At 45.4% G+C, this 26,544-nt stretch overlaps 1 protein-coding gene across 2 annotated transcripts in view; it reads left to right on the forward strand.

Moving 5' to 3' along the window:
- The window catches only part of Tmem131 (transmembrane protein 131), a 163,363-nt gene extending 139,442 nt beyond the window's left edge, over window positions 1–23,921 (forward strand). The window contains exons 23-41 of one of the 2 annotated variants that reach the window (XM_050134663.1): window positions 166–304; window positions 387–496; window positions 876–942; window positions 2,718–2,869; window positions 3,113–3,255; window positions 3,816–4,002; window positions 4,982–5,167; window positions 6,150–6,308; window positions 6,669–7,255; window positions 10,750–10,928; window positions 13,604–13,731; window positions 16,659–16,783; window positions 16,952–17,101; window positions 19,622–19,784; window positions 20,600–20,721; window positions 20,821–20,917; window positions 21,108–21,205; window positions 21,757–21,914; window positions 22,913–23,921. In XM_050134663.1, the coding sequence (XP_049990620.1) occupies window positions 166–304; window positions 387–496; window positions 876–942; window positions 2,718–2,869; window positions 3,113–3,255; window positions 3,816–4,002; window positions 4,982–5,167; window positions 6,150–6,308; window positions 6,669–7,255; window positions 10,750–10,928; window positions 13,604–13,731; window positions 16,659–16,783; window positions 16,952–17,101; window positions 19,622–19,784; window positions 20,600–20,721; window positions 20,821–20,917; window positions 21,108–21,205; window positions 21,757–21,914; window positions 22,913–23,197 (3,235 nt within the window). In that variant the 3' untranslated portion in view covers window positions 23,198–23,921. Of the gene's footprint in view, window positions 1–165; window positions 305–386; window positions 497–875; window positions 943–2,717; window positions 2,870–3,112; window positions 3,256–3,815; window positions 4,003–4,981; window positions 5,168–6,149; window positions 6,309–6,668; window positions 7,256–10,749; window positions 10,929–13,603; window positions 13,732–16,658; window positions 16,784–16,951; window positions 17,102–19,621; window positions 19,785–20,599; window positions 20,722–20,820; window positions 20,918–21,107; window positions 21,206–21,753; window positions 21,915–22,912 lie in introns of both variants that reach the window. The other variant, XM_050134662.1, reaches the window with a different exon arrangement.
- The last annotated feature ends 2,623 nt before the right edge of the window (window positions 23,922–26,544 follow it).

The following is a 26,544-nucleotide window of genomic DNA, read 5'->3' on the forward strand; positions in this document are numbered from 1 at the left end:
CTAAAATTTTAAAGCTAAAAAAATCATCTAAAGTAGGATGAGTAAACTTTTTTTTAAAAAACCGGAAAAAAAATCTTTCTCAAGTACAACTTCTTATGAATTTCTTGTGTTCAGAAAACTCAAGTGTTTTGCTTTTGTACACTGACTTAGAAATTGTTTTTCTAGGTTGAATGCTCTGTTTGAAATAAATACAGACCTTCAAAAAAATATAGTATCAAAAATCACTGCCGAGCTCTCGTGGCCTTCCATCCTCAGCTCTCCCCGGCACGTGAAGTTCCCACTCACTAATACTAACTGCTCCTCAGTAAGTACTCTGATGGTGCGCGCGTTCAGACAAAGCTGAGGTTATAGGAATCTCCACTAATGTATCTTGGCTTTGCTTTAAGGAAGAAGAGATTACCTTAGAGAATCCTGCAGACGTCCCTGTCTACGTCCAGTTCATCCCTGTGGCTTTGTATTCTAACCCTTCCATCTTTGTAGATAAGTTAGTCTCAAGGTAAGCGAGCCTTGCTTTAGACAGCCAAAGTGTCGACTGTAGCTGAAGTTCCCAGAAGTTTCCTGGGGTTGGGTTGATACTAAACTGAGCATAAGAAATGCTTCAGCAGAATATAAGATGGAGTTAGCATTTAAAATTTTAAAGACAATAGACAAAGAAACTCCAGTATTTCCGATTCTTCCCCAGTATTTCCTTTTTAAAAAATGAACAAGATATTAATAACTGATAGCCTTTAACATTCTAAACGTTATTAATGTGATATAATACTGCTCCCAAGACCTGCCACAAGGTAAATTTGCAAATAAAGCTTAAGCCTGATAATCCTCTACAATTTCTAGTAGTGATGTTTATAAAGATGAACATGCATTTTTTATTTTAGGTTTAACTTGAGTAAGGTGGCCAAGCTAGATCTGAGGACACTTGAATTCCAAGTCTGCCGAAACAGTGTAAGTACAAACTCCACACCATTACTCTGCTAGGACCAGGGCCAATGGGAAGGGTACCTACAGGCTGCTGTTAAGCCTGACTGAAATTCAGAGACCATACATGAAGTATGCTAATGTTTCATTTTATTTTCATTAAACATTAAAAGATTTAGCTGAATCATTTAAACTTTCTTCTTGTGTGCTTCCTAATAAAAGTGTAAAAACCCGTGAATTTGAGACCAATAGGTGGCTGTGTTCATACCTGGCACAGCTGTGTGTGTTTACATTAGTAGATTATACTGATTTTAAAAATGTGTAAGTAAGTTGATTTGTTCTGGAAATGAAAGTGTCCCTTAGTATTCAGGTAAGTGAACACTAGCTACTCATCAGACCTTGATGTGGAGGATACATGTCAGCTAGGAGGGTAGCACTAGGAGTCAAATGCCTGCAACTGCCTGAGCTCCTGTGCCTCACTGCCCTTCTCCCCAGGGTCAGATCCTGTTGGACCACATAGTGTGGTGTAGGAAATGCTCCCCAGCCCTGTCCAACCAGCTGCCTTGTAGTTATTCCACCCTTTGCCATAGTTCCAGTCAGAAGACCTAGAACACATGACAGCAGTTTAGATAGTCCTAGATTCCAGTGTCTCTCTCTTGAAATCTTACCTTGCTTCTCCCATGCATAAAATGCCATTGTAGCAAGCAGTGTACTGAAAGTCAGTGAAAATACTCATTACCTAGAACATGGGTCTCTTCCGCCTTTATAAGTAAAGTATACAAAATAAGTGAATGAGCTGACACTTAGTTTTTAAATTTTGACCTCATACAACAGTATTTGCGAGATATAATACACTGAGCTAGACATCGGGAAATTCTAAAGAAGAAATTCTAAGGGTGAAAATATAATTGCTGAGTGACTCCTTTCTGACATGTACTATAGAGACAGGAGTACATGTTGAAATTGACAATTTTTTTCTTTACAAGTACAGACTGGAAACAGACAATCACTACAAGGGAGATTAGCGCCACTGTCTCTGTTCACACATAAGAGCTCCACTGCTCATCTGCTCTGTAGTAGAGATGGCATCCTAAGAAAAACAGATAACATCCCAGGGATCCCTTGGTCAGTCTGAGAGTCCATCACTATACAATTAGGGAGTCCTTTTGTTTGTTTCAGAACATCACACATTTAATCCCAGCACTCAGGAGACATAGGGTTCTGTGAGTGTGAAGCCAGCCAAGGCTGCATAGCGAGATCTTGGCTCAGAAAGGCAGCATCGGGGGTGGTGGGTTGGGTACCAAGAATGGCTTATTATTAAAGGAACTTATTCACCATCCACTTCGGAACAGTCAGAGTATTCCATTATCCTAGTAGATGTTAATAGAGAAAATATTTTACCTCATAAGCAAGAGTAAGTGGTGTACTTCCAGTCATGAGTGTTGACTTTGTATTAATGTATCAAACTGTTTGTCTCGGGTCTGTGTCCTTTCCTGTATGTGAATTATATTTCAAATTAAAAAAAAAACACACTTTTTAAAAAAGTAGCTGTATACAGATATAAAGTGCATAATACAAACATGAGGGCTTTGGTAACCTGAGAAATAAATTCTGTTGTTTTAGCTTAATGCAGAACATGAAGTCTCCTTACTGGCAGCTCTCAACACCAGTGTTTAAGTCATGAAGGATAAACTTGTCTGTGTGATCAGTTTGAGAGGCTTGGGATCCAGAGGGGATAAGAGACAAATGGTTTGCCCAGAAACTATATTAATGACTCCTTTTTGTTTGTACAATGATTCAAGGCTCATCCACTGCAAAGTCCAACAGGGTTTACAGAGGGCCCCTCTCGGCGATTCATTTTAAACCTCATTTTAAAACCTGGAGAAAAGAAATCTGTCAAAGTAAAGTTTACTCCACTTCACAACAGAACTGTTTCTTCGCTGATCATAGTCAGGTAGGCTCTGTGATGTGAGTGTGGCTCATTTTCAGTGCTTACCTTCAAGTCCTTGTCACTCACACCATCAGTAGTAGCATCGCTGTGACTTGAAAAACTTGTGCTCTTTGTGAATTTTTAAATTTTTACCCTTAAATTCAACATGTTAGTAATTTTTTGTGGTTGTTTAAAAATGTTAGAACCTGTAAATCAAAGGATATGCAAAATTAATTGGAGAAAAATGTAATTCTTGTTCTTTCATAGAAACAACCTGACTGTGATGGATGCTGTGATGGTCCAAGGTCAAGGGACAACCGAGAACTTGAGGGTATCAGGCAAGCTTCCAGGTCCAGGAAGTTCCTTACGCTTCAAAATTACAGAAGCATTGTTAAAAGATTGTATAGACAGTGAGTATCCCTAACTGAGAAAAGACCAATTTCCAGCCTTTGCTTTCAGCCATCAGTAATTTCAGAAGCAAGAATAGTATTTCCATATGTGCACACCTGCCTTCTGGTTGTGAATGTTTGTGATGCTAAGAGAATCCTGTCTTACATTCAGAGGTGTTTCGTTTGGATCTTTTGCAGGTTTATTTTGAGAATGAAAAGTAAAACATGTCATTTTTCCATGGCATATCAAAGCCTCGCAGGCTTTGCACTCCTGTAAGCCTAGCCCTTGGGAGGCTGGAGCAAGGGATCGTGAGTCCTAAGCCAACCTAAACTACCTAGTGAGTTCAAGCAGGGTCAGAAGTATACAGAGACCTTACTACCAATAAAGAATGAATGAAGGAAATCTGTTATGAATAAAATAGATCAAAGTGGAGTGTTTCCAGATAAAATCTGAGGAATGCTGATCTTTTTGGCATGTGGGGTTGACTCATAATGTTCAGCATACAGAAGCTCACAACATACACCTCATTCCCACCAGAAGTGAGTGATTTATTCGTCCGTCTGATTTCCTTTCCTTTCAGCTTTGAAACTAAGAGAACCAAATTTCACATTGAAAAGAACATTCAAAGTAGAGAATACAGGACAGCTTGAAGTCCGTGTAGAAACCATTGAAATCAGTGGATATCCCTGTGAAGGATATGGCTTTAAAGTGGTTAACTGTCAAGAATTTGCACTAAGTGCCAACACCTCCAGAGACATAATCATACTGTAAGTATGTAGTATGTGCTTGTTCATACTGGTTTAATTCAGTGACTAACTTTCAACTCCTAACACTGGGGTCATTTCACATGGGCTCCAGAGATGGCTCAGTTGTTAAGAGGCCTGGCTGCTCTTCCAGAGGAGCTGGGTTTGAGTCTCATCACCTACATAGTGGCCAACAACCTTCTGTAACTCCAGTCCCTGGTCTCTCAGGGTCTCCATGCATATAATACACAGACATACATGCAGGCAAAATACCCATACACACATGAAAAGAAGTAAATAATTTTTTAAAAAAAGCTTTATCACAAATGTATTTGGTTTTTTTTTCCACTTCAGCTAAAATATTCATTGTTTTTGTTTCCAACATTGTAAAACTTCCTCTGCCCTTAGATTAGACCAGATAATCTTGAAAACTACTTTTTTAGAAACCAGTTTCAATATTTTTAAGGCTATTATAAAGCATAAGATGTTAGAGTGACTTGGAGGTGTCTCAGCCACAGAGCAGAGATCTGTGCCTCCCATGTGCCGTTGATTCTGTGTGGTCTGAGAATGTAAACTTACTCAGAAGACAGCCTTTAGGCCCTCAGTATTAGATGCAGTTATTTTTGTAATTGATTATTTATTACAAAGTAATAAATATGACCTGCCCTTGATTAGATAATGATTCATTGATCTTCTGTGGCTGTTCAATCAGCACTTTCACGTATATTACTACACGCATGGCATAGCACTTGCCACCTAAATGTCCAGGGAGGAAAGAGGCACCAGCTTAGGGTGTGTACAACTAATAAAGAAAGCACAAGTTACTGTAAGCAACATGCAGGAAGTGACAAAACAGCACTTGGAATGGGACTGGTTGTTTTTTGTTAATAAAGTCATTAGGAGTAAAGCCTAGATTCAAAAACAAAACAAAAACAGATAGAGGGACCAGAAAAGAACATGTGAATCTGTTTGAAAATGAACCTCACTGCTGTCCTTGTCTTAGGTTTACTCCAGATTTCACAGCCTCCAGAGTTATCCGGGAACTGAAGTTGATAACAACCAGCGGCTCTGAGTTTGTGTTTGTATTGAATGCCTCCCTTCCATACCACATGCTAGCAGCCTGTGCAGAAGCCCTCCCCAGACCCAACTGGGAACTAGCTCTATACATCATCATCTCAGGAGTAATGAGGTACAGTGTGTTCTTTCAAGGTTGGCTCTCACTTTTCTCAGGGATGGGTATCCCAGCAGACAAAGCAGACACCCCTGACTTTTTGGTCAAGCTTGTGTATTGGTAGGAATAGTTACAACTGAACCATTCTTGGGTGGCATATACAATAATGAAGTCTTAGTACCTTTAACATTCATTTAACAAGTCTATGCTGATTTCCTAAGGAAGAAGGCACATAATACAAGGTAAAGTTGCTTTTCTTGGGCATATGTAATTAGTGTAATTGACTGTCTAAGCAACATAAACAGAGGAGAAATATTTTTGAAGGCCTTTGCATCCTTATCTTTTTTCAGTTTTATTTCTTTATGTATTTTAGAGAATCAAATATTCTCTTATCTAAATTAGTTTATAACTACATGCTTAAGGGAAAGAGAGTTGACCCACCATCCTCCAGGTCCCTTTGGTAAGGAAAACCCAGGCTGCACGTGTCTCTTCTGACACGTTGTCTTCCCATGAAGCTTCTGGGTAAGGTTAAGCACTTTTAAAGTTGCTGTGCAGAGGCTGGAGGGACAGCTCGGTGCTTAAGAAAGAGCTGCTGCTCTTCCACAGGACCTGGGTTTAATTCCCAGTGCCTACATGGCCTCCCACGACCAGCTGTAAGTCTGTGAGTCCAGTTCAGGAGATCTAATCCCCTCTTCTGGCCTCCATTGGCACTGCATGCACTTAGTACACCAACATACATGGAGCCAACACACCCTAACGCAGAAAGTATATTTAAGTAAATTTCAAAAAGGTAAAGTTGGTGTGCAAATTTTGTTTGATCTATAATGCTTTATTTTTGTCTTCTTTTAAAAACGTGTTGCAGGCATATCTAGCTCTTTTTTTGTTGTTTATTATTTTACATCATACTATAATTACACACACACACCAGAAATGTGTAATAGACAAATATACTATTCTTGTCTTGGCAAAGAATGCTGAATCAGCCCTCTGTGCTCCACAGTGCCCTGTTTCTCTTGGTCATTGGAACAGCCTATTTGGAAGCTCAAGGAATTTGGGAGCCATTTCGGAGGCGACTATCCTTTGAAGCTTCCAACCCGCCCTTTGATGTGGGAAGGCCATTTGATCTCAGGAGAATCGCTGGTATTTCATCTGAAGGAAAGTATGTTCACACACTGAAAATCCACTTTCTAGTACACATAGCCTTGGCTGATGTAATTACAAGAAATAGAAATGTATCTCCACTCAGGGTTAAAATAATTTTTTAGTTCTAACCTTGTATGTGGTGCTCAGTTATTGAGAACATACAGGATTTCTTATCAGGGGCAAAATCTGCTTATTGATTAATTAGACCACTAACCTAATTTATAATTTCAAGAGGGAATGAACTGTAGAAATTTGTGGCCCTTGCCCCTGCTATTTGTTCCTAGTTTCTCTTTGTGATGGATATGCTGATGAATTTTTGTATTGGTATTAGACTGGAAGTTGCAGCTTACTGATTTTCAATTGATCCATTTTTCAGCTTGAACACACTCGGCTGTGAACACAGTCACGGTAGGGGTTTCTATAGCAGCTCGTCATCCAGGACTGGCACGGGGAGTCACAGGCAGTGTGGCACCTCAGTTCACCCACACAGCAGCCACAGCAGCAAACATTCAGCTGACGTGGACAGTGTCAGAACCAAAAACAGCTCAAATATGTCGAGCAGGACTAATGCACAAGCACCTGCCTCACAGGCTACAAGCAAAACAAGCCCCCTAGGCTTAGAGGCAAATGCAGTAACCCAAGGTCACACAGCAAACAGAAAGTCCAAAGGGACGAAGCAGAATCAGCACAGCAGCCAGCACCATGGCCACAGCCCGTTGGAGCAGCACTCACAGCCTCCACCGCCAGTGCCTCAACACCAGGAGCCGCCACCTGAAAGGCTCTCTCCTGCCCTCCTCACACACTCTACTCACCCAGAGCGAGCCAGCAACACACGGCACAGCTCAGAGGACTCCGACATCACAAGTCTCATAGAAGCCATGGACAAAGACTTCGACCACCATGACTCCCCACCCCTAGATGTGTTTACAGAGCAGCCTCCATCACCATTGTCAAAAAGCAAAGGTAATCTTCTCCCCCTTCAGAAGAACAAGCATGTGCGGGAGAAGGCCCGATCGAGAGCAGTCAGGATTGTGGTCAGTACAGGTAACTACTGTAGCAAGGGTTCCGTAGCTCATAGCCATTTCCTAGGTGAAGCGACAGATTTTCTGTGCCACAGGGCAAACAGAAACACCAATTGCCATGAAAGATAAGAGCTGTACTCTCCACTTGCTTCTCCAAATCAGAAACCTGTTGGGTGGCATATCCTGTTGCCCCTTCAACTGCCTATAATAGCTATGTCACGGCCATTGTCAAATTGATTTTGTAAATGGGGCTAAAGCCAAAACCATCTTTTAACTCAAAAATAGGATTTCTGGCCATCCATGGTGACACATATGTAATCCCTCCAGTACTGGTGAGGCAGAGGTGGAAAGGTTGTCACAGGCTTGAGGCCAGCAGGGCTACACACTGACAACTCTTCTGTAAATAGGAAAGGGGGTGCAAAAGAAGCAAATGAGATAATGTGTGAAACCAAAGAAGCTGGACCTACAGGACAGGGACAGCAGGGAAAACATCAAGGATGTGCCGGAGAATGTGGGATTAGTGGGTTAGGGAAAGAGCTTTTGCCTGGAGGAACCTTACAATCAGGAAACGTGTGCACAAGGCCAGTTTTGGGGTAATGAGACAAATGCCCAAGCACGGTCTAACAGTGAGTGTGGTACATTTACACAATGGAGTACTACACAGCAGAAAAAAATAATGACAGCTTGAATTTTGCAGGCAAATGGATGGAACTAGAAAACATTATTTTGAGTGAGGTAACCCAGACACTGAAAGACAATGTACTCACTTATAGGTGGTTTTTTAAACATAAAGCAAAGAAAGCCAGCCTACAAACCACAATCCCAGAGAACTTAGACAACAATGCACACACTAAGAGAGACTTAAATAGATCTAATCTACATGGGAAGTAGAAAAAGACAAGATCTCCTGAGTAAATTGGGAGCATGGGGAACTAGGGGGAGGATTGAAGGGGAAGGGAGAGGCAGGGAGGGGAGCAGAGAAAAATGTAGAGCTCAATAAATATCATTTTTTTTAATCCATTCTTTGATCGAGGAACATTTAGGTTGTTTCCAGTTTCTGGCTATGACAAACAATGCTGCTATGAACATAGTTGAGCACATGTCCTTGTGGCACGATTGAGCATCCTTTGGATATATACCCACAAGTGATATTACTGGGTCTTGAGGAAGGTTGTTTCCTAATTTTCTGAGAAATCGCCACACTGACATCCAAAGGAGCTGTACCAGCTTGCATTCCCATCAGCAATGCAGGAGTGTTCCATTTTCTCCACAACCTCTCCAAGCATAAGTTGTCATCAGTGTTTTTGATCTTGGCCACTCTTACAGGTATAAGATGGAATCTCAGAGTTGTTTTGATTTGCATTTCTCTGATGACTAAGGATATTGAGCATTTCCTTAAGTGTCTTTCAGCCATTTTAGATTCCTTTGTTGAGAGTTCTCTGTTTAGGTCTGTACTCCATTTTTTTTATTGGATTATGTGATCTTTTGGTGTCCAATTTCTTAAGTTCTTTGTATATTTTGGAGATCAGATTTCTGTGTGATGTGGAGTTAGTGAAGATCTTTTCCCATTCTGTAGGCTGTCATTTTGTCTTGTTGACCATGTGCTTTGCTTTACAGAAGCTTTTCAGTTTCAGGAGGTCCCATTTATTAATTGTTTCTTTCAGTGTCTGTGCTACTAGGGTTATATTTAGGAAGTGGTTCCTGTGCCAATGCATTTAAGTGTACTTCCCACTTTCTCTTCTAGAAGGTTCAGTGTGGCTGGCTTTATGTTGAGGTCTTTGAATCATTTTAGCCAGCTTTTCTTAACTTAATTATCCCATTTATCTTTTGCCTCTGGGCTTTTACCTTTCTCTATTTCTTTTCTTTCCTTCTTACTCCATGTGTGGCTGGATGGCATCCTCCTCATCTCCTTTTCTCACTCTTCAATTTCTCTTCCCAGATCTCTCCTATTTATTCTCTCAGTCTGGCAACCCCACCTTTCTCCTGCCTTGCTATTGGTTGTTTAGCTCTTTATTAGACCAATCAGGTATTTTAGACAGACAAAGTAAAACAGCTTCACAGAATTAAAAAAATACAACACATCTTTGCATCATTAAGCAAATATTCCACAGGATAAACAAATGCAACACATCTTAAAATTATATTCTACAATACCCCCTACTCTTTCAATTTCAACACAATTCAAAAATCCAAAGTCATCTTATAGGGATCAAAGCAGTCTCTTCACTGTGACTCCCATAAAATAAAAAAGCAAGTAAGGCAAATCACATACTTCTAACATATAATGGCATATAATATACATTACCATTCCAAAAGGGAGGAAAGGGAGCATAGTGAGGAAATGCTGGACCAAAGCAAGACTGAAAACAGCTGGGCAAGCTGTGTAGCTCTGCTCAATGTCAAAGGGCTTCCATGGCTCTGCCCTTCCAGCTTTGCTGAGGACAGCTCACTTCTCTCTTGTTTGCTTCCACTTGCTGTGTGCAGCTCTCTCTGGCAGGCATCCTCCCGCTGTCATCGCAGCATCTTGGGGTCTCCAACGCTGTCCAGGCCCTTTTACTCCTGTGTCCTCCACAACGCTAAAGCCAGAACCACCTGGTTGATGAGGATGCCTGTTTGGGACCTGCCCCCTTCTTGAATTACATTTTCATGAACTTTGACTTGTTGATTTGGGGGACCAGAAAAGGTCTAAAGGACCTTTTCCTAAATCCTCAAGGACATCACTTCCTTTATTTCATTTTCCATCAGGCCTTCAAACTTACCTTTTTGAACATAGAACTTAGCTCCAACATTACATTTACTGGTGCTCTCTTTTTTTCCTCAAGTTACACATTTTGGGGTTGGGGGCATGGGTATTTTGTTTTGTCTTGCCCTGTTTGCTCCTTTTCATTGTAGATCTGCATTGGAGTAGTCACTAGTAACCATGAGAAAGAGTCAATATTGGGCTGTCTGGAATCTCTACCAGCAAAATTAGTCCCAAACTCTCCAGTTCAGCCTCAAACAGATTCTTAAGGCAAGGGCAAAAAGCAACCACTTTCTGTGACAAAGGGTTTTAGCACTCCAGGTGATGCTCAGAGAGGTTCATCGTATAGTTTCACCCCTGACATTCTGTCACCCCACACATTCCAGAAGTACCCATGATTTTTTTCAAAGTTCTGTCACTTTTTGGCAGATATTTTCAGACCAGTTTGCTAGATCGGCTGAGTCTCTGCCTATTCCCCAAACTGTACCTGTAAGAGGAGTGTAGTCCAGTGCGTATCGGCTGCCACTCAAATGCCTCACAAAGCCAACCCCAATTTGGATAACTTTAAGTCAAGAAGGGAAAAAGTGGAGAAAGAAGAATCTAGCTTCTCTCCCAAACAAAACTTTACAAGTTTGGCTTTGGGTTTGAAGCTGTTTGGATCAAGCTTTGTTTTCACTCTGACTTTCCATCCCCAGGGAAAGGAAAATCTCTTCAACAACGCAAGGCTAAGCCTCCAAAGAAGCAAGAAGAGAAGGAGAAGAGGACAAAGGGAAAGTCCCAGGAGGATGAGCTAAAGGACACCCTGGCTGATGATGACAGCTCCTCCACTACCACAGAGACCTCCAACCCCGACACAGAACCGCTCCTTAGGGAGGTATGTGGGTGCTCTGTGGAGACCTCAGGCCACCGAGCTCATACAAGCTAATGTCTCATGTACCCTGTCACTCCTACTAAACTTGTGTCCTCAGTGCTTTCAGGCATGCCTACACCCTTCTCCCTGCAGAAACCACCCTAGCTCTGGGATCTGATGAAGAGCCTTCAAAAATATTACTTAGAAACTCAGACACTGCTGAAAAGTTGGAGAGCAGCCAGGATAGTAATCACACTATTGTGTGAGATCTGTCCCCGGCTTTACCATCACAGAGGGAAAGAACTGAACCCATTCAGTGTAGTCTTTCTGGAAACAGGGTTTCAGTAACAGCTCACCGCCCAGGTAGGGGCAGCAGTGACTCCCAGAGGGAGTAGGGCCCAGATACCATTAGTGGTCACCTGGAACCAGAGCCCATTCCAGGACACATCAGCACATGGAGAGCATGTCCCATCCTTTGTGTCCTCAGCTGATGGGTGATTTAACATTCAAAATAATACTGCTGAACAACTAGCATGTCACAGCCGTGCACAGTCGAGCAGTGTGAGTTGTAAAGGCTGTACAGAAAGACAGGCTCTGACCATACCGTGGCATTTTCCATTTTCAGTGAGTGTATTCAGATTTAAGATGGTCTGTGCAGTACTTAATACTTAGGGACCAGAATCTGGCTTCTGGTTTCCATCTGTTGGCCCATCTGTGTCCACTGGGTGATTTAATGTTTTACATCAGGCGCACAAGTAACATCTCACATAGGTCCTCCTGTCTCCTCTGCAATTCCTTGCAGTTGGCCTAGTGCTCTGTCTACTTTCATATGATTTGTAATTTGTACTGGGCCATTGAACTTGGTTCCTGTGTTAACAAATAATCAGAGAAACTGGGTACCTGCCACTAGCCTTGAGTGGAGTCCCAGCAGTGTCAGTGTTTGAAGAGCATTTTCACCCCAGGACTTTGCCTGCCTACCTTCCAGCCTCTTTCCCAATCACCCTCGATGTCTCTTCTCTGGCTAACTCAGCCACCATCATTCTCTCTATACCATTAGCATCATTCCCACCTTGCTTATTCATACCTTCTCTTCCCACATCCTCTGTATCATTTGCTTCCTCACTGACAAGACTCCGAGCTTACCCTTCCAAGTCCCATGCCTGGCTAGTCTTTCCTTAGACGGACTTTATTCCTGCTGCCCAGCACTCTGTATTTCCTAATGACCGGTCTCAGTGTGTGGGTTGTCCATATCATGGCATCCCTGTTCTACCCATTCTTTGACCAAATGTGTATTGAACACCTAAGTGCCAGGCATGCTGGACAGAAGGCCTTGCTCTTTTCTTAACGAGCTCTTGGGCTGGAGAGCAGTGTCTCCACTCTTAAAGGATGGCGCACAACCTTCAAGAGAGCTCTTGCTCTATGCCCTACAACCAACCACAGATTCAGAAAGTACTTGAATGACTCTAAATAATCCCTGAAGGCATAGGACAGGTAGAAGGGGGACCAGATTAATTTACTGTCAACAGCTAAGTAAACTGACTTGCTAAGTTTAGGCTGCATGTTAACCACACTGAGGCTGGACTGATGGTGGGTTATGCTTCTCCCATGCTTGACCCCCACACCCATGGCTGACCACTTTGCCCATGGGCCCAGGCACCCTGGATCAGTGATGAACCAGGTTGTTTTTGTACACTGCCCACAATGTGTATAGCTCCCCAGGCAGCATCAGTAGTCTTTGAGTGGATTCACAGCCTGGTCAGGAGACAGCTCCTCTAGGCTCATATGTGGATATGTTAACATATCACATTACTTCAGAAATGCTCATTGCATGTTTTCCAGTCTGGCTGAAGGCCAGAAGCAGCAATGGCCAGTTTTGTAGCATGGTCTTTACAATATAGCTTAGATTGCCTGCCCAGGCAAGGCTGCTCAGTCAAGCTGGGCATAACAAATCCTCCATGCTCTGCTATGACCTGGGGACATTTTCACAGCTTCTGGCAACACTGTTGCCATGTGTGTCTCCCTCTAGATTTGATGGCCCCACTGCCTGGCACTAAGGTGATATAGGTGATAAGCCAGTAAATGTGAATGGATATCCATGCTCCACCTCCTGGTGGAGAGGGTGGAGAGCTGTACATACACCACAGCACTGTGGCCAGATGCAGTGGACGACTAGGTGTGAGCATGCAAGGTGCCTCCCTGAAGCTCTCCTGGTCTGAGCTTTGGCTTTGTAACCTAGTCTTTGCTGGATTTTTCTTATAAGTAGAGAACAAAGTTTTACTCCCTACTAATTGGTGCTACCACTGCCCACCTCTTGTTGGGACATGCATATAAAACTAAATGACCTTTATAATTCAGAGTCATCAGAATACAATTACATTAGGTTAAAAACAGCTGGCAAATTGACAGCTGTAACAGATTTCAAGAAAGGAGTTTAGGGGGACAGGCGTAGTGGTATACAGCTTAATCCCAGCACTTAGGAAGCCCAGGTGAACATTGAACTCAAGGCCAAGCCTGATCTACATAGGAAGTTCCAGGCCAGCAAGGAGCTACACAGTGAGGCTCTCTGAAAAAGAGGGGATTGTTATTTCTACATATTTGACATATAATAGCTGTTTCCTTAGATTTTGTCTTCGTCTCAAATAAACATTTTCAATCATTTTATTAATCTTTTTGAGCAACTACGTATGCATCTTTTACAGGATACAGAAAAGCAAAAGGGAAAACAAGCCATGGCAGAAAAACACGAAAGCGAAAAGTCTCAAGTGAAGCAAAAAAGCAAAAAGCTTTTAAATGTTAAGAAAGAAATCCCAACAGATGTGAAAGGCAGGTGAGTGCCATTTCCTAAGTGGTTTGGGCTGCAAAAGCCAAGGGCTGTGTCATGTTCCTCTTGGGTTCTGATGTGCTGGTTAGGGACCTCCACCTGCTTCTGGCGCCAGATGTGTAGAGGGCAGGGTTAGCAATCTGTTGTGAGAGTTTGGGTTAATTTATTCCCAGGCTGAGACCCTAGTGGCTCTCAGTTGTGCAGAGGGAACGAACAGTAGATCAGCCACAGCAGGAGTCTACAACTTTCCTCAAGAGCAGCTTGGAGCCTGCTACGCTAGTAACCCAGGGATGCAGTTGGTATCTAGAATTCTGTGCTGTAGACCTTGGAAGAGCTTATTCTTACCTAAAACATGTTCAGGGAGGTGTCAGCTGTAGGGATGAGACACTCGACCGTGGAAGAATTCCAGTACCCACAGGGCAGGCCTTTTAGGGAGGCTTTCTCTAGACTGTTCACCAAGAAAATGTGTGAGCTGCTGGGTTGTTGACTAAGATTTACTCCTATTTTCATTGAACAGGGATAGAGTCTTTCTGATAAACTAATTTCAGTGTTAGCACCGTGGGAGCTGATGGAGAAGTGATGTGGAAGGAGGGAAGGTCAAAGACTTGTCTTGCCACTCTTAGCCTGAGCCTTATTCATGAGGGAGGCTTCAAATATTACCCTAGAGCTGCTGTTGTCAAGATGGCTGCCCCCATCCCGACGCCTGAGCCACATAACTGCTGTTGTCTGGTTTTTTCTCCCCACTAAATGAGTAGACTTATCAGGTCCAATCTTGAAAACTGTTTAGATCTGAACCACCTTTCTCGTTCGCCCTTGTAGATAGAATCAATTCAAGTCAGTTGGCTGTTGTCCATTTTACTTAAAAGGCTTAATTTTTTTCTGGAAACCATCTGGCTTAATTTAGGAATTTTGAATTAGCAAAAAATAAAATAGTTTGGCACCCTTTTCTCTTAAAAGCCTATTAATTTTACAGTGGCAGAGTTAAGTTTGTAAAACAGACACCCCCACAGTTCTAGATGACTTACCCAAATATAACCTACCCAGCCTCCACCAGGGGCTAGTTGTCTGTGTCTTCAGAGTCTTCTGCCATTTTTAGAATGTGGAATTTTAAAATAAGTATGCCAGCCAGGAGTGGAAGAAGGTCAGAAAGAAGCTTATGTAGCACTGTGGTATTTGTAGTCTTGCCCGTAAATGGTGGTTTTGGTGTTTTGTTTGTTTTATTTTGTTTTTGTTTCAGTTTGTTATACTACTTAAAATTTTATTTATCTGGGCTAACAGAGACCATCTGGTTGGTTTGGTTATCTCTTTAATTTCAGAACTACTTACGGAGCCTGGCCTGGTGCCACGTGTCTTTAATCTCAGCACTTGGGCAGCAGAGGCAGGCAGTTTTTGTGCGTTGAAAAACAGCTAGGGCAACATAGTGAGACCTTGCCTCAAAGAAAAAAAAAGAAAATTTTGTGAAGTATGCAAAAACAGACATCCTTTGAACTCAGTCCCTTATAAATATAGCAAAACACGTTCCTTCAAAACGTGTGTTCTCTATGAAGTCATGCTTTGCCAGGTTGTAGGGGAGTCATGAGTATGTGGGGGCCACCAGATTTGGGGAGTTGGAACTATTTGAATATATATGAATCAGCACAGTGGTTAATTTTTTTCCTAGAAATTGGCAGCATCCTAGAAATGAGAAGTGGGGGTGAGAGTGGACTCAAAATGAGGGGATATAAAGAATGTGAAGGCCAGAACAGGGCAGAGGTCACACACACAAGGGTTGGAAAGGAAGCACACTCAAGTAAACGTGAGAGGCCCAGCCCCAGAAATACCCGAGCAAAGCTGAGTGTGCTTATGCATCTGTTACTTCTAGCAAGTCAAAGGGTGAAGAGCCTCAAAACTCAGGGGCTAGCCTGAGCTGCACAGCAGCTTCACAGCCAACTTGAGTGACTCAATAGGTCTCTGTCTCAAAGAAAATGCTGAGGCTGTAGCTCAGTGGTAGCGAGAGTAACTAACATGCACACAAAGCCCTAGATGTAGTGCCCAGCACTGGAAGAGAAGAAAATAAAATAAAATGTGCACAGGCTTTGCATATTTGTGCCCAAAAGCCAAGCTGTCAGTGTTTCTGCCATTAACAGCCAGCACTGGTAATTCTCCAGGAGCCACCGCCTAGGTATGGCCAGATTCCCAAGTTCAAAGCCTGACCTTGGTGGGTGTCACAGAAACAGCTTTGTAAAGAACACCTTTGTCACCCACAGGTGGTACTGCTCCTGCTACCTTATTTGAGTTGCTGCCTAGTTCTGCAGTGACTGGAAGTTGGCTCCTGCTCTTGTCAGATTTCTGTTGGAAAATACATTCAGGAGCCTCATTGTAGCACAAGTCCCAGAAAGGCTCACCCAAAGCACAGCTGCCCTTGCTGACTCCATGCAGCAAGTTCATGCACACATTATCCAAAGCAGGCATTCAAACCCTTCATCTGTCTCCAAATATGCACCTCAACATACTGCCTACACTCAAAACTGCAGAGGTTAGACCCTCGAGTACACGTGTGTGCACACACACATCAGCATACTACCTACACTCAAGACTGCAGAGGTTAGACCCTCGAGTACACATGTGTGCACACACACACCTCAGCATACTGCCTACACTCAAGACTGCAGAGGTTAGACCCTCAAGTACACGTGCGTGTGCACACACACCTCAGCATACTGCCTACATTCAAGACTGCAGAGGTTAGACCCTCAAGTACACTTGTGCGCGCGTGTGTACACACACACACACCAGCAGTTCCAGAACGTTTAGAGCTGGGCAGGCAATGCCTCAGGAAAGCCTCTTAATAAGGCCTGCAGTTGAACTGTGGTGTGATTATGCTCTTAATGACGCACACCCTTGCTACAAACAACAGGATAAATTGATGTCTGCCATCCTCATTTGTCTTTCAGTTCCTTCGAGCTACCATATACTCCCTCACTGGAAAATAAACAGCGTAGAAATCTCCCAACCAAGATTCCTCTTCCAACTACACTAACAAGTGGAACCAAATCACGAAATTCACAGAAAACGAAAGGTATTGTCATGTCGATCACAGAGATGTTTTCATAACTGCCTAGTGGCTAGTAGTCCATCTGTATCTGTTAGTCATATAAAAAGCCAAAGCCAGGTTGAAGATTTATTGAAGCAGACTCACGAAAGAAAAACCTTCCCCCATTAACTCTCCTTTCTGAATTCCATGCAGGTACAAGTAAGTTAGTGGATAACAGGCCAATTGCCCTCTCAAAATTCCTCCCCAGCAGTCAAGAACTAGGAAACACCAGTAGCTCAGAGGGTGAAAAAGACTCTCCTCCTCCAGAGTGGGATGCTGTGCCAGTTCACAAGCCCAGCAGCTGTAAGTATGGGTTTAGAGTCGCTGTGTTCAGTGTGCTCCAGATGCTGCAGGCTGGGATGTTGTTTCTACAAGAGACGTTGTAGGTGGCCCACTGTAGCCAATAAGAGCTCAGAGTGCATCTGTCTGACCAGTCACTCCCAGCTTCCCAACACAGGCTGTCTAGAGGTTTCTCACTGTCCCTCTGACCTTGACTCAGATTTGGTAAGCTCGCTCTACTAAAGTAGGGTGGAAGTCTGCCCTTCCAGCCTGACGTGGAGACTAAAGAACCAAGAAAAGGAGGTCCTAAGAGAGTAGTGCTCAGCCTGTGTGTTGCAACCCTTTCACAGGGGTAGCATATCAGATATTTACATTATGATTCATAATATTAGCAAATTAGTTATGAAGTAGCAGCTAATATAGTTTTATGGTTGGGGGGTCACTACAGCATGAGTATTAAAGGCCCCAGCACTAGGGAGGTTGAGAACCACTGTCGTAAGGGCAGGGCTGGGTGGGGGAAGATACTCACCAAGCAGGCCGCTTTTACCAGACAAAATGCTCCATGGAGTCTGCTGCCACAGGGTAGTGAGATGTCCTCACTAGTCTGGTCATTGAGGAGGCCTGGAACTGGTGGTGCATCCTTGTTGGGAGAATGACTGCATCCTTAGAGGGCCCTGGAGCCCTTAGCTGGGCCTTTGGCCTTGACTTACATCAAGAAAGCACGATTGTGGTCTCCAGGTCCAATTTCAGAGGACTGTTCTGAGGCTAGTAGATAAAGCTCTTTAACTTAACTGAACAAATCCATGGAACCAAGCACCAGAGAAGCGGGATTCCCCTTCTAGACACCGACCCTAGCTGGCAACATCCACAGTAGGCTCCAGCTCCAGAGACTTCAGGTGTGTGCCTCAGGAGGGAAACCATGGGAGAAGGGCTCCGCAGCTTCTGCCAAGTTTTTCTCTGCCAGAGCTCCTTGGCCCACTGAGGGAAACCTGATACCAAGGCCCGTGTCTGTGCCACCCTTTGTGCTTTTCTAGTTAGAGAAAACTTTGGGCTGGTGCCAGGCCCTATAGCCAGTTCTCCCCACCAGCCTCACTGGATAGCTCTACCAAGGAAGGCTGCGCTGCCTCTGAAAAGAGTGTCCAGTTCATGCTGTCATGGTCCCTTTCTGACATGTCCACTGCCTTCGTTCCCATTCTTCCTGCTTCTCCCTTTGATCTTAGATCGCACTAAGTCTGAGTCGGGACAAAGTTACGGCAGGAACTGTATGCCGTGTATCCACTTGGCAGCCCTTAGCTGGAACTTTGTTTTGGTCAGAGTTTCTATTGCTGTGAGAACCACCATGACCATAAGCAACTTGGGAGGAAAGGGTTTATTTTGTTACACTTGCACATATAGTCTGCACAAAGGCAGTCCCGGCAGGAACCTGGAGGCGGGGCAGAGGACCACCTCAGGAGGTAGGGGCGGTTCTCTACCTGCATGAATTGATGTGAGGTTTGGACTCCTCTCTTCTCCAGCTTCAGGCCTTATTCCGGAAGCCTTGTTCTGGCCTCTCGGTTTCTTTCCATCTGTATTTGTCAAGTCCACCTTCAGTGCTTCTCCCTCCCCCTCCTCTGTCCACACACACAGCTTCCCCTGGACAGCGTTCAGGAGAAAGAAGCCACCAGAGGGCGCTAGGCAGCTTGTCTGCACTGTCACAAAATACCGGAGAAGAAACCTGGGTTCACAGTGGCAGAGTCAGCCCACTGCCAGCTGACTGTCGCTTTTAGGGCTGTAGCAAAGCTGCTCAGCTCTTGGTGGCTTGGGAGCAGAGAGAAGAGGGTACAGGGGAAATGTGCCCTTCAAGGCCACACCCCAATTTCCACTGACAGCCCTCACACTGAGCACTGCTGTGGACCAAGCCTCCAACACAGGAACCTTTGGACAGATTTCCTACCCAAGCCAAACCAGAGCATGGCCTACTCCCAGTACTGATTTTTCACCAGGGGAAGGTCAGAGAAGGTGCCACACAAGAAGTGAACAGAGAAGGATCTGTGCATTTGTACGGAAGTCCCTTCAACAGCAATGTGTGGGATAAGCATACTGGACTCTGTGAACAACTCGGGCAAGAAGTTCACACACACACCATTTGCTGTAACAGCAGAGCAGCTACAGAGAGGTCAGCCACCTCTGTGGTCAAGAGTGAGGGCAGGCAAGCGGGCAAGTGCTTGCATTCCCTGAAAGCCCAAGGACACAGAGATTCGAATTTCCTCTTTCTCTTTGGAACCTTTAGATGGAATGCAGAGTCTTAACTTGAGCTGGGTGGTAGTGGCATACATCTCTAATCCCAGCACTCAGAAGGCATAGACAGATGGATCTCTGTGAGTTCAAGACCAGCCTGGTCTACAGCATTCAAGGACAGGCTCCAAAGTTAGAAAAAAACAAAAAGTTAATTTTTTTCTTTATAGAAGCAGTTGAATTTCACATTTTTAGAATATCAAAAACAACTGATTTTTGAGAAGTCCAGATTAAAATGCCACATTAATGGGACCTTTTGTTCACTTCCAGCTACTGACAGTCTTTATAAACTGTCTCTGCAAACCCTCAATGCAGACATTTTCTTAAAACAACGCCAGACCTCACCAACACCGGCCTCACCATCTCCGCCCACCGCTCCCTGCCCTTTCACATCCCGTGGCAGCTACAGCAGCATTGTCAACAGCTCCAGCAGGTAGGCCCGCTGCTCACCTGACATCACCTGGTTGTCATTGACACACTTGGTCTCTTGCAGCTGACAGACCGCATTTTTCAATCCTAAGGTTCTTTTCCTGGGGTCAGCTTTTCCTGTTTCAGGCACCTGACCCCAGCAGTGATCTTACCTGTCGATATACAAGTCTGTTAAGTGTTCTAGAATCGTGTTCTCATCCAAGAGCCAGGCAAGCATTCCAGCAACTGAATGCTTTAACCTAAAGGACAGCAGTGAATTGAAGACCTCAGAGTACTTGACTTGGTAGCCAGAAGGGTCTGTCACTGTTGTATAAGGTGCCGTGTAAGCGACATGTGCTCAGAGGCCAGCACTATCTCTGTACCATACAGGCTCACTTCCTGCTGCTTCCAGAGTTGTCAGCTGAGGCAGTGACCGATGGAGCAGTGGGGCCTCACTTGCCTGGGACCCTCACTGTAATCATGTCTAGGGGAAGAAGGCTGAGAATGGACCCGTCCTGTCTGTCAGTGCCACCAGTTAGCTGATGTTCTGACAGGTTTCTTTTGCTAGGTGGCCTCCTTCAGATTTTTTAAAATGTGATCTCCATCTCTCCCACGTCCCTAAATTGTGATACCCGCCTTGGTCTCTTTCCTAACTTTCTCAGAAACCCCTCATTATCTGTGTGATTAAGCTGTGTTGCCCAGGGCTTAGCTGTGCTCTGAGCCATCCTGGGCTATCATCCCGGGTCTGAAGCAGCACCCCACCCCAGATGTCTGCTGCTCCTGTTCCCCCTTGTTGGAGGCCCCCCAGTGAGGGAGCACTCTCTTTTCTTCTTGCTCAAGTGACACAAAAGCAAAGCAGCCCAGTGGGAGCAAAAGCAAGTTGACAAAGGCAGCCTCTCTCCCGGGCAAGAATGGCAACCCCACCTTTGCTGCAGTCACCGCAGGCTATGACAAGAGCCCAGGTGAGTGACCTCTCCATGGCCTGCAACACCTGAACAGTGGGTGTGACGGGTGGGCTTTGTCCAGCTTTGTCTTGCACTGATGCAGAGTCCTTGTTGCAGGAGGGAATGGCTTTTCTAAAATGTCTTCAAACAAATCAGATTTTTCCAGCAGCCTTGGCATTTCTCACATTCCTGTTGACAGCGATGGCTCAGACAGGTATGTGGCCCACTCTTCCTCCGTAGAGAAGTTGAGATTCCCTGGGTGTTAGGTGGGCATTTTTCCTACGTCCGCAGCATCCACTTTGTAGTCTTTGCTTCCATATCTGAGTTTCTCTGTGGGAAGCTGGGAGATGGGCCCATTTCGCTAACCGTCATCCATTTTGTGTATTTTCCCTCATACCACTCAGCTCGGGTTTGTGGAGTCCTGTCAGCAATCCAAGCAGCCCCGACTTCACCCCCCTCAATTCGTTCTCGGCCTTTGGAAATTCTTTTAACCTAACAGGTGGTAAGTATTTAACCCTAGGAAGCCAATAGACAGGAAGTGTCTGTCTGACATGGTAGGCACTTTGTAGAGAAGTGGCAGCCATCGAGGCAGGGAATATCTTTTCCACTTGCATCAGCTGCTGCTAAGTTATGTGCAGCTCTCGGGTGCAGGTTGGACTTTGCTGTGGTAGAGGGCTTCTGGGAACCCAGCATGCAACACAGCAGCCATGTGGAAGGGTCCTCCCTGATACCCCTGCTCAGTGCCTAGCAGGACACAGTGCCACAGTCAAGCTATGCCCAGCACAGGCCTAAAAGCTTCTAAGAGGGCCGCCTATGTCTTCCAGGCACAGTGTGAGTTTGCATTAGCCACAAGGTCGGTGTTGGACAGTTGCATCTGGTGTCATCTAGTCATGAGTTATATGCAGATCGTGTGCCCTGTGCCTGAGATGCTGGGAACATCCTAGAACACCACAAAATGTGGTGGAAGCTGACGAGGAGTGGGCGGCACTGAGTATGCCACATCTCATCCCAGTGGTTGCAGTGGACTTGACCCACTCTCTCGTATCTCAGCAGTTTTCAGCAAACTCGGGCTGCCGAGATCTTGCAGTCAGTCATCCCAGAGAAGTTGGAATGAATTCAACAGTGGCCCCTCCTACCTTTGGGACTCTCCAGCAACAGACCCCAGCCCTTCCTGGCCAGCCAGTTCCAGCTCACCAACCCACACAGCCACTGTGAGTACTCACACTCCATCCCTCCTCGTCTTTCCCAGCGTTGCCCTCATTTGGACTGTGCTGTAGCCTCAAACAGCAAAGAGCACCATGCATAGGAAAGGCCGCATTTCAGGTTCCACTGTTGTCTCGTGTTCTGTACCATGGCCACTGTGCTCTTCACACACATTAGTTGGGACACTATGAGAAACTGAACAGCGCGGTCAGGTCCTGGCTTCCCTTCTTACAGATGTGTTTTGTTCAGCCTCTTTCCTCCTGGTGAACTAGAGCCCAGGTTTGACTCCACCATCCAAGACTCAAGCGGCATGGCCCCACCCTGCCATGGCAAGCTGGGGAGTCGCGTGTACTTTGTCTCTGTGAAACACTTCTTTCAGCGTCTCTGTACATTTGCTTCTAAGCTAAATTTTCTGTAGACACTATGCTCCCAAAAGGTTCTCTCGCCAAGAAAATAGTGAGTTCATGCTTATGGCATGAACAATGGCTCAAAAAAAATGCAATCTAGCTGCAACTTTGCCTCAGAAAACCCTAAACCACACACGAGTGTTAGGTGGGAAATGCATGAGCTTTATATGTTTGCCTGCTAAGGAGCCCAAAACCTGCCTCCCAGGTAATAGTTCTGCATCGTTTTCTACAGCACCTTGATCATTCTCTGCACACAGCAGGTAGTCATCAGTCTGTCCTGAAGCTTTGCAAGCCTCTTTCCCACACTACGTGTTTAGCTTTGCATCTTGGTCAAAGTCAGGACCCACAAAGGTGCCTGTGCCCCAAGGATACCTATGCATAAAAGGCAGGCTGACTGTGCTGGGTCCACCTGCTGGGCTTCACCAGCCTTCATGAAATGTCACAACACCTGCTCACATCCCGCTGTGGCTAATAATATGGAATATGCCTTAAAATAAATAAAAAGAGAAGTCTGGGCCACTCCATTCATGTACGATCCTGACCCCTCCCTGCTGCTGGGCCCACCTCATGCTCACCGTTGGTTGTCTGTTTTGTCGCAGTCCATCCTTGGCAATGCCAGTGGCCTGTGGTCCACCACTCCGTTCAGCAGCTCAATCTGGTCCAGCAACCTCAGCAGTGCCCTTCCGTTCACCACTCCAGCAAACTCGCTGTCCAGCATCGGCCTCATGGGCACGGAAAACTCCACCACTGCCCACGCTCCTTCCGCCTCTGCTCCAGCTGATGACTTGGGACAGACCTACAACCCCTGGCGGATATGGAGCCCCACAATCGGAAGAAGAAGCTCTGACCCTTGGTCTAATTCGCACTTCCCTCATGAAAATTAAAATTAAGCAAAAGACAAAAGTGGGGGCCCCTCATCTAGATCATGATATGCCAGTTTCCGAGACATCGTCGAGGCCCTCGCTGCTGTCGCTCCCTTCCCCCTCCCTCCTCTTTGCAGGGCAGGCTCGTTCCACTCGCTCCTTTCAGATCTTTCTTGCAATTATGATACTCTGAGATTTGCTGTTGTGCTTATAGACAAAAGTCTGGACTCAGCCACAATCTACAGCCTGTCCATCTGAAATCTTGACTCGCCCAGTCCCCCACCTGTCTCTTCCCTGCTTTCTTTATCTGTAAGAACACAAATTTGGCATTACAGTTAAGGGAGTAATTTGAGTTGATTGACAAGTCCTGGCATGTGACAATTTTACTAAATTACCAAGTTTGGTTTTTAATAATTTCACAATATTATGCGCCAAGAACTAATTTTAAAAATGTATGAGGACTTTGTGCTGAAAATACAGAGTATTTTTTTAAAGTAAGGCTATCTTGGTGTAAAAGCAGATTACGAAACATAAGCCAGCATAAGAGCAGTGGCTGACTGTAGATCATCCATGGAGACCGCACGCGTCTGTGCTGTTGTACTTGAGGTGTGTACCATTTGTACACCTGAACTTATTTTAAAGAGGAACTGAAATGCACATAGCCAAGTCTTGACATTACAAGATTGTGTATTTCTTAAATACAACTTTGTGTTGTACTTTGAAATAAATGATGCTTTTTTCAAAAGCCTCGAATTGTTTTGTTAGGTTTTCTTAATATGCAGTATGCATTTCACACCACGGAGGGCCATGGTGTCGTAGCATGGCATTTTGGAGTTCACAGGTTAAAGTGGTATCTGGTTTCTCACAGCTACAGGCAGCTGTGGTGCTAAAAATTTTCCTGGTGACCATGGAGGATCCCTGATAGAAAATTACCCAGAAGCCTGTTTAGATCCATCCAGGGAGAGGCTCCACCTCTATCCGCAACAGAACAGCCTACGAACAAAGTGGCCAAGACTCTTAACCATTCCTGTGTGAGCCGCATCTGAAGCCTTGGGTTTCCCCATTGTGCACTCAGCTGTGAGTTCCCAGCCGAGTGGTCAGCGATCAGATCCACTCCAGTTGCCCTTCTCCAAAGGGCCTCCAGCCAGCTGGGAGGCGCTGTTGCCTGACCCAGGAGTTTGCTGCAGGCGGCTAGAGGGAACAAGGAAAGGAGAAGGGGCTGGGCACATAAAGCACTGCGGCCGAGTTCAGGTCCCCAGGACTTTCACAAGCCACATGAGGCAGGTGCTGCAAACAGGCCCCAGGACCAACTGTAGAAGAGATTAATCCCAGCACTTGGGAGGCAGAGACAGGATCTCTGAGTTCGAGGCCGGCCTGGTCTACAAGAGCTAGTTCCAGGACAGGCTCTAAAGCTACAGAGAAACCCTGTCTCAAAAAAAAAAAAAAAAAAAAAAAAAAAAAAAAGAGAGAGAGAGAGAGAAAAGAGATTTGCAGTGTCTAGAAGGCACAAAAGGAAAGATCTGTACACACCTACCTAAGACATTTTTTTTTTTTAACAAATCGTTGAGCCTTTTCCAATGTTAAATCTCTCTCCAGAAAGAACCCATAGTCTACACAGGCAACAAATGGCAGTGCACCACAGCCTATCAATCTGATGTAGCTTCTGATCTCCCTGGAGGCCCTTCCTGCTCCAGTGTGCTTTTCTTGTCTGTATTTCTGGGATTTCACAAACAGCTTTAGCTAGGTAACAGCTGCTGAGCAAATGTTCTGAGGCCATTTACACGGTGAAGAAATCAAGCAGCCTTCCATGGGCAATTCTGTGCAGCTGAGCCATCCTGTATAATGTGGTTTGGAATCTAGCCTTCCCTGCTTTTCGTGAAAGTTCACCAGAACCAGGAAGACCTCTGTGAGTTGCCACTTAGGGACGGCGGGCTTCCTGTACGGCTAGAGCTGGCTGGGCTCCTGTACAGCTAGAACTGGCCGGCAGAGAGCTGGTGCTTGGCCTTGTAGTTAGCAGGTTGTCAGCAGGGTATCTTGTGCACTTGCAAAATGAGGGTGAATTTGAAGCATACAATCTTTAAACCAAGGAAAGGTCAAAGGTCTCCCTTCACTCGGGCTGGAGGGCTGGAAGGATGGCTCAGCAGGAAGAATGCTCACTGATTTCAACCACATGTAACTTCAGCTGCCAGGATCCGACAACCTCTCTGCATCTGCAGCCATACACACATGCACATACGGACATATAAACAGTAAATCTTAAAAAAAAAATACACATTTTAACCACAAAGCTCTACTTTGGGGTACAGTGAAGATCCTAACTTGCTGCTCTTAGAATCCCTAAGGTTGCCAAATTATTCCTTTTTAAGGTCGCTTTTCACCCCATAAAATGATCTCTGGCCAACTTGAGGAATATCATACACTTGTAAGAAGGAAAAGCCAGGGAGCTCCAGTTGTTGCCTGTGTTTCTCTTGGTATTTCCAGCAGTAGGTATCTGAACAAGGCAGGTACGCAGATATGCTCAGCACCCTTCTCTGAGGTGGAAGAACAGCCTAGTAAGAGGTGAAATACCCCTCCATTTACCATCCAGTTCCACAGCCAGGGGAGGAAGGTGTCTCCTGTGACAGGGGCTCCCAGCATGGCTGCAGGTACTTCCAGATCTGTGCAGTGGCTGCTTTGGAAAAGGGTCTCTCCTCATGCCACCTTTCAGTGGCCCCAAAGATGCTGTACCCCAGAACCATCTGAAGAAGGGCACTACCCAGACTCTGGGCATCAGAAACCTGCATAGTCACACAGGTCCCACCGGGACCCTGCAGTGGGTAGCTGCCACTGAAACCCACCGTGGAGCAGCAGAGCACCTGCAAACCACACCTGAGAGTGTCCTACACTGCAGCGGGGGCAGGGGGACACTGGAGGACACAGCCCTCAAAACCAGAAAGTCATCCTGAGGCCACAGCACGCTCTGTGATCCCAGGCAGCACTGGCACCCCCAAACTCTAGCCACGCCCCCCATGCCCTGCCCTAGCACCTGTTACTGGCAACGTAGGGTGAACACGCTGCTGCCCTGCCACAGGGACACCCTGAGTGGCTTTGAACACCACCATATAGAGGCCCATACGGAGTGCCAAGGGCAACTTGGCCCTGCTCTCGGGGGCCTGCTCTCAGGGCCTGCCACAGCAGATAGAACTGGGAGAAAAGCCGTGTCCACCCTCACCTAAAGGGCGTGTGGTACAAGTTGGTATAAGAAGAGAGCTTTCCTTGGCTCTGGTGGAGGTCCCACACCTGGCAGAAACTGCCACTGCGCAAGAGAGAGAAGGGCCATGGTCCCCGCTGCGTCTAGCTATGCAGCTCCCCTGACAGACATGCAGAAA

The sequence above is a fragment of the Alexandromys fortis genome, unplaced genomic scaffold, assembly GCF_014885135.2.
Source record: "Alexandromys fortis isolate MF-2015 unplaced genomic scaffold, M_Fortis_MF-2015_v1.1 scaffold_20, whole genome shotgun sequence".
Lineage (NCBI taxonomy): Eukaryota > Metazoa > Chordata > Mammalia > Rodentia > Cricetidae > Alexandromys > Alexandromys fortis.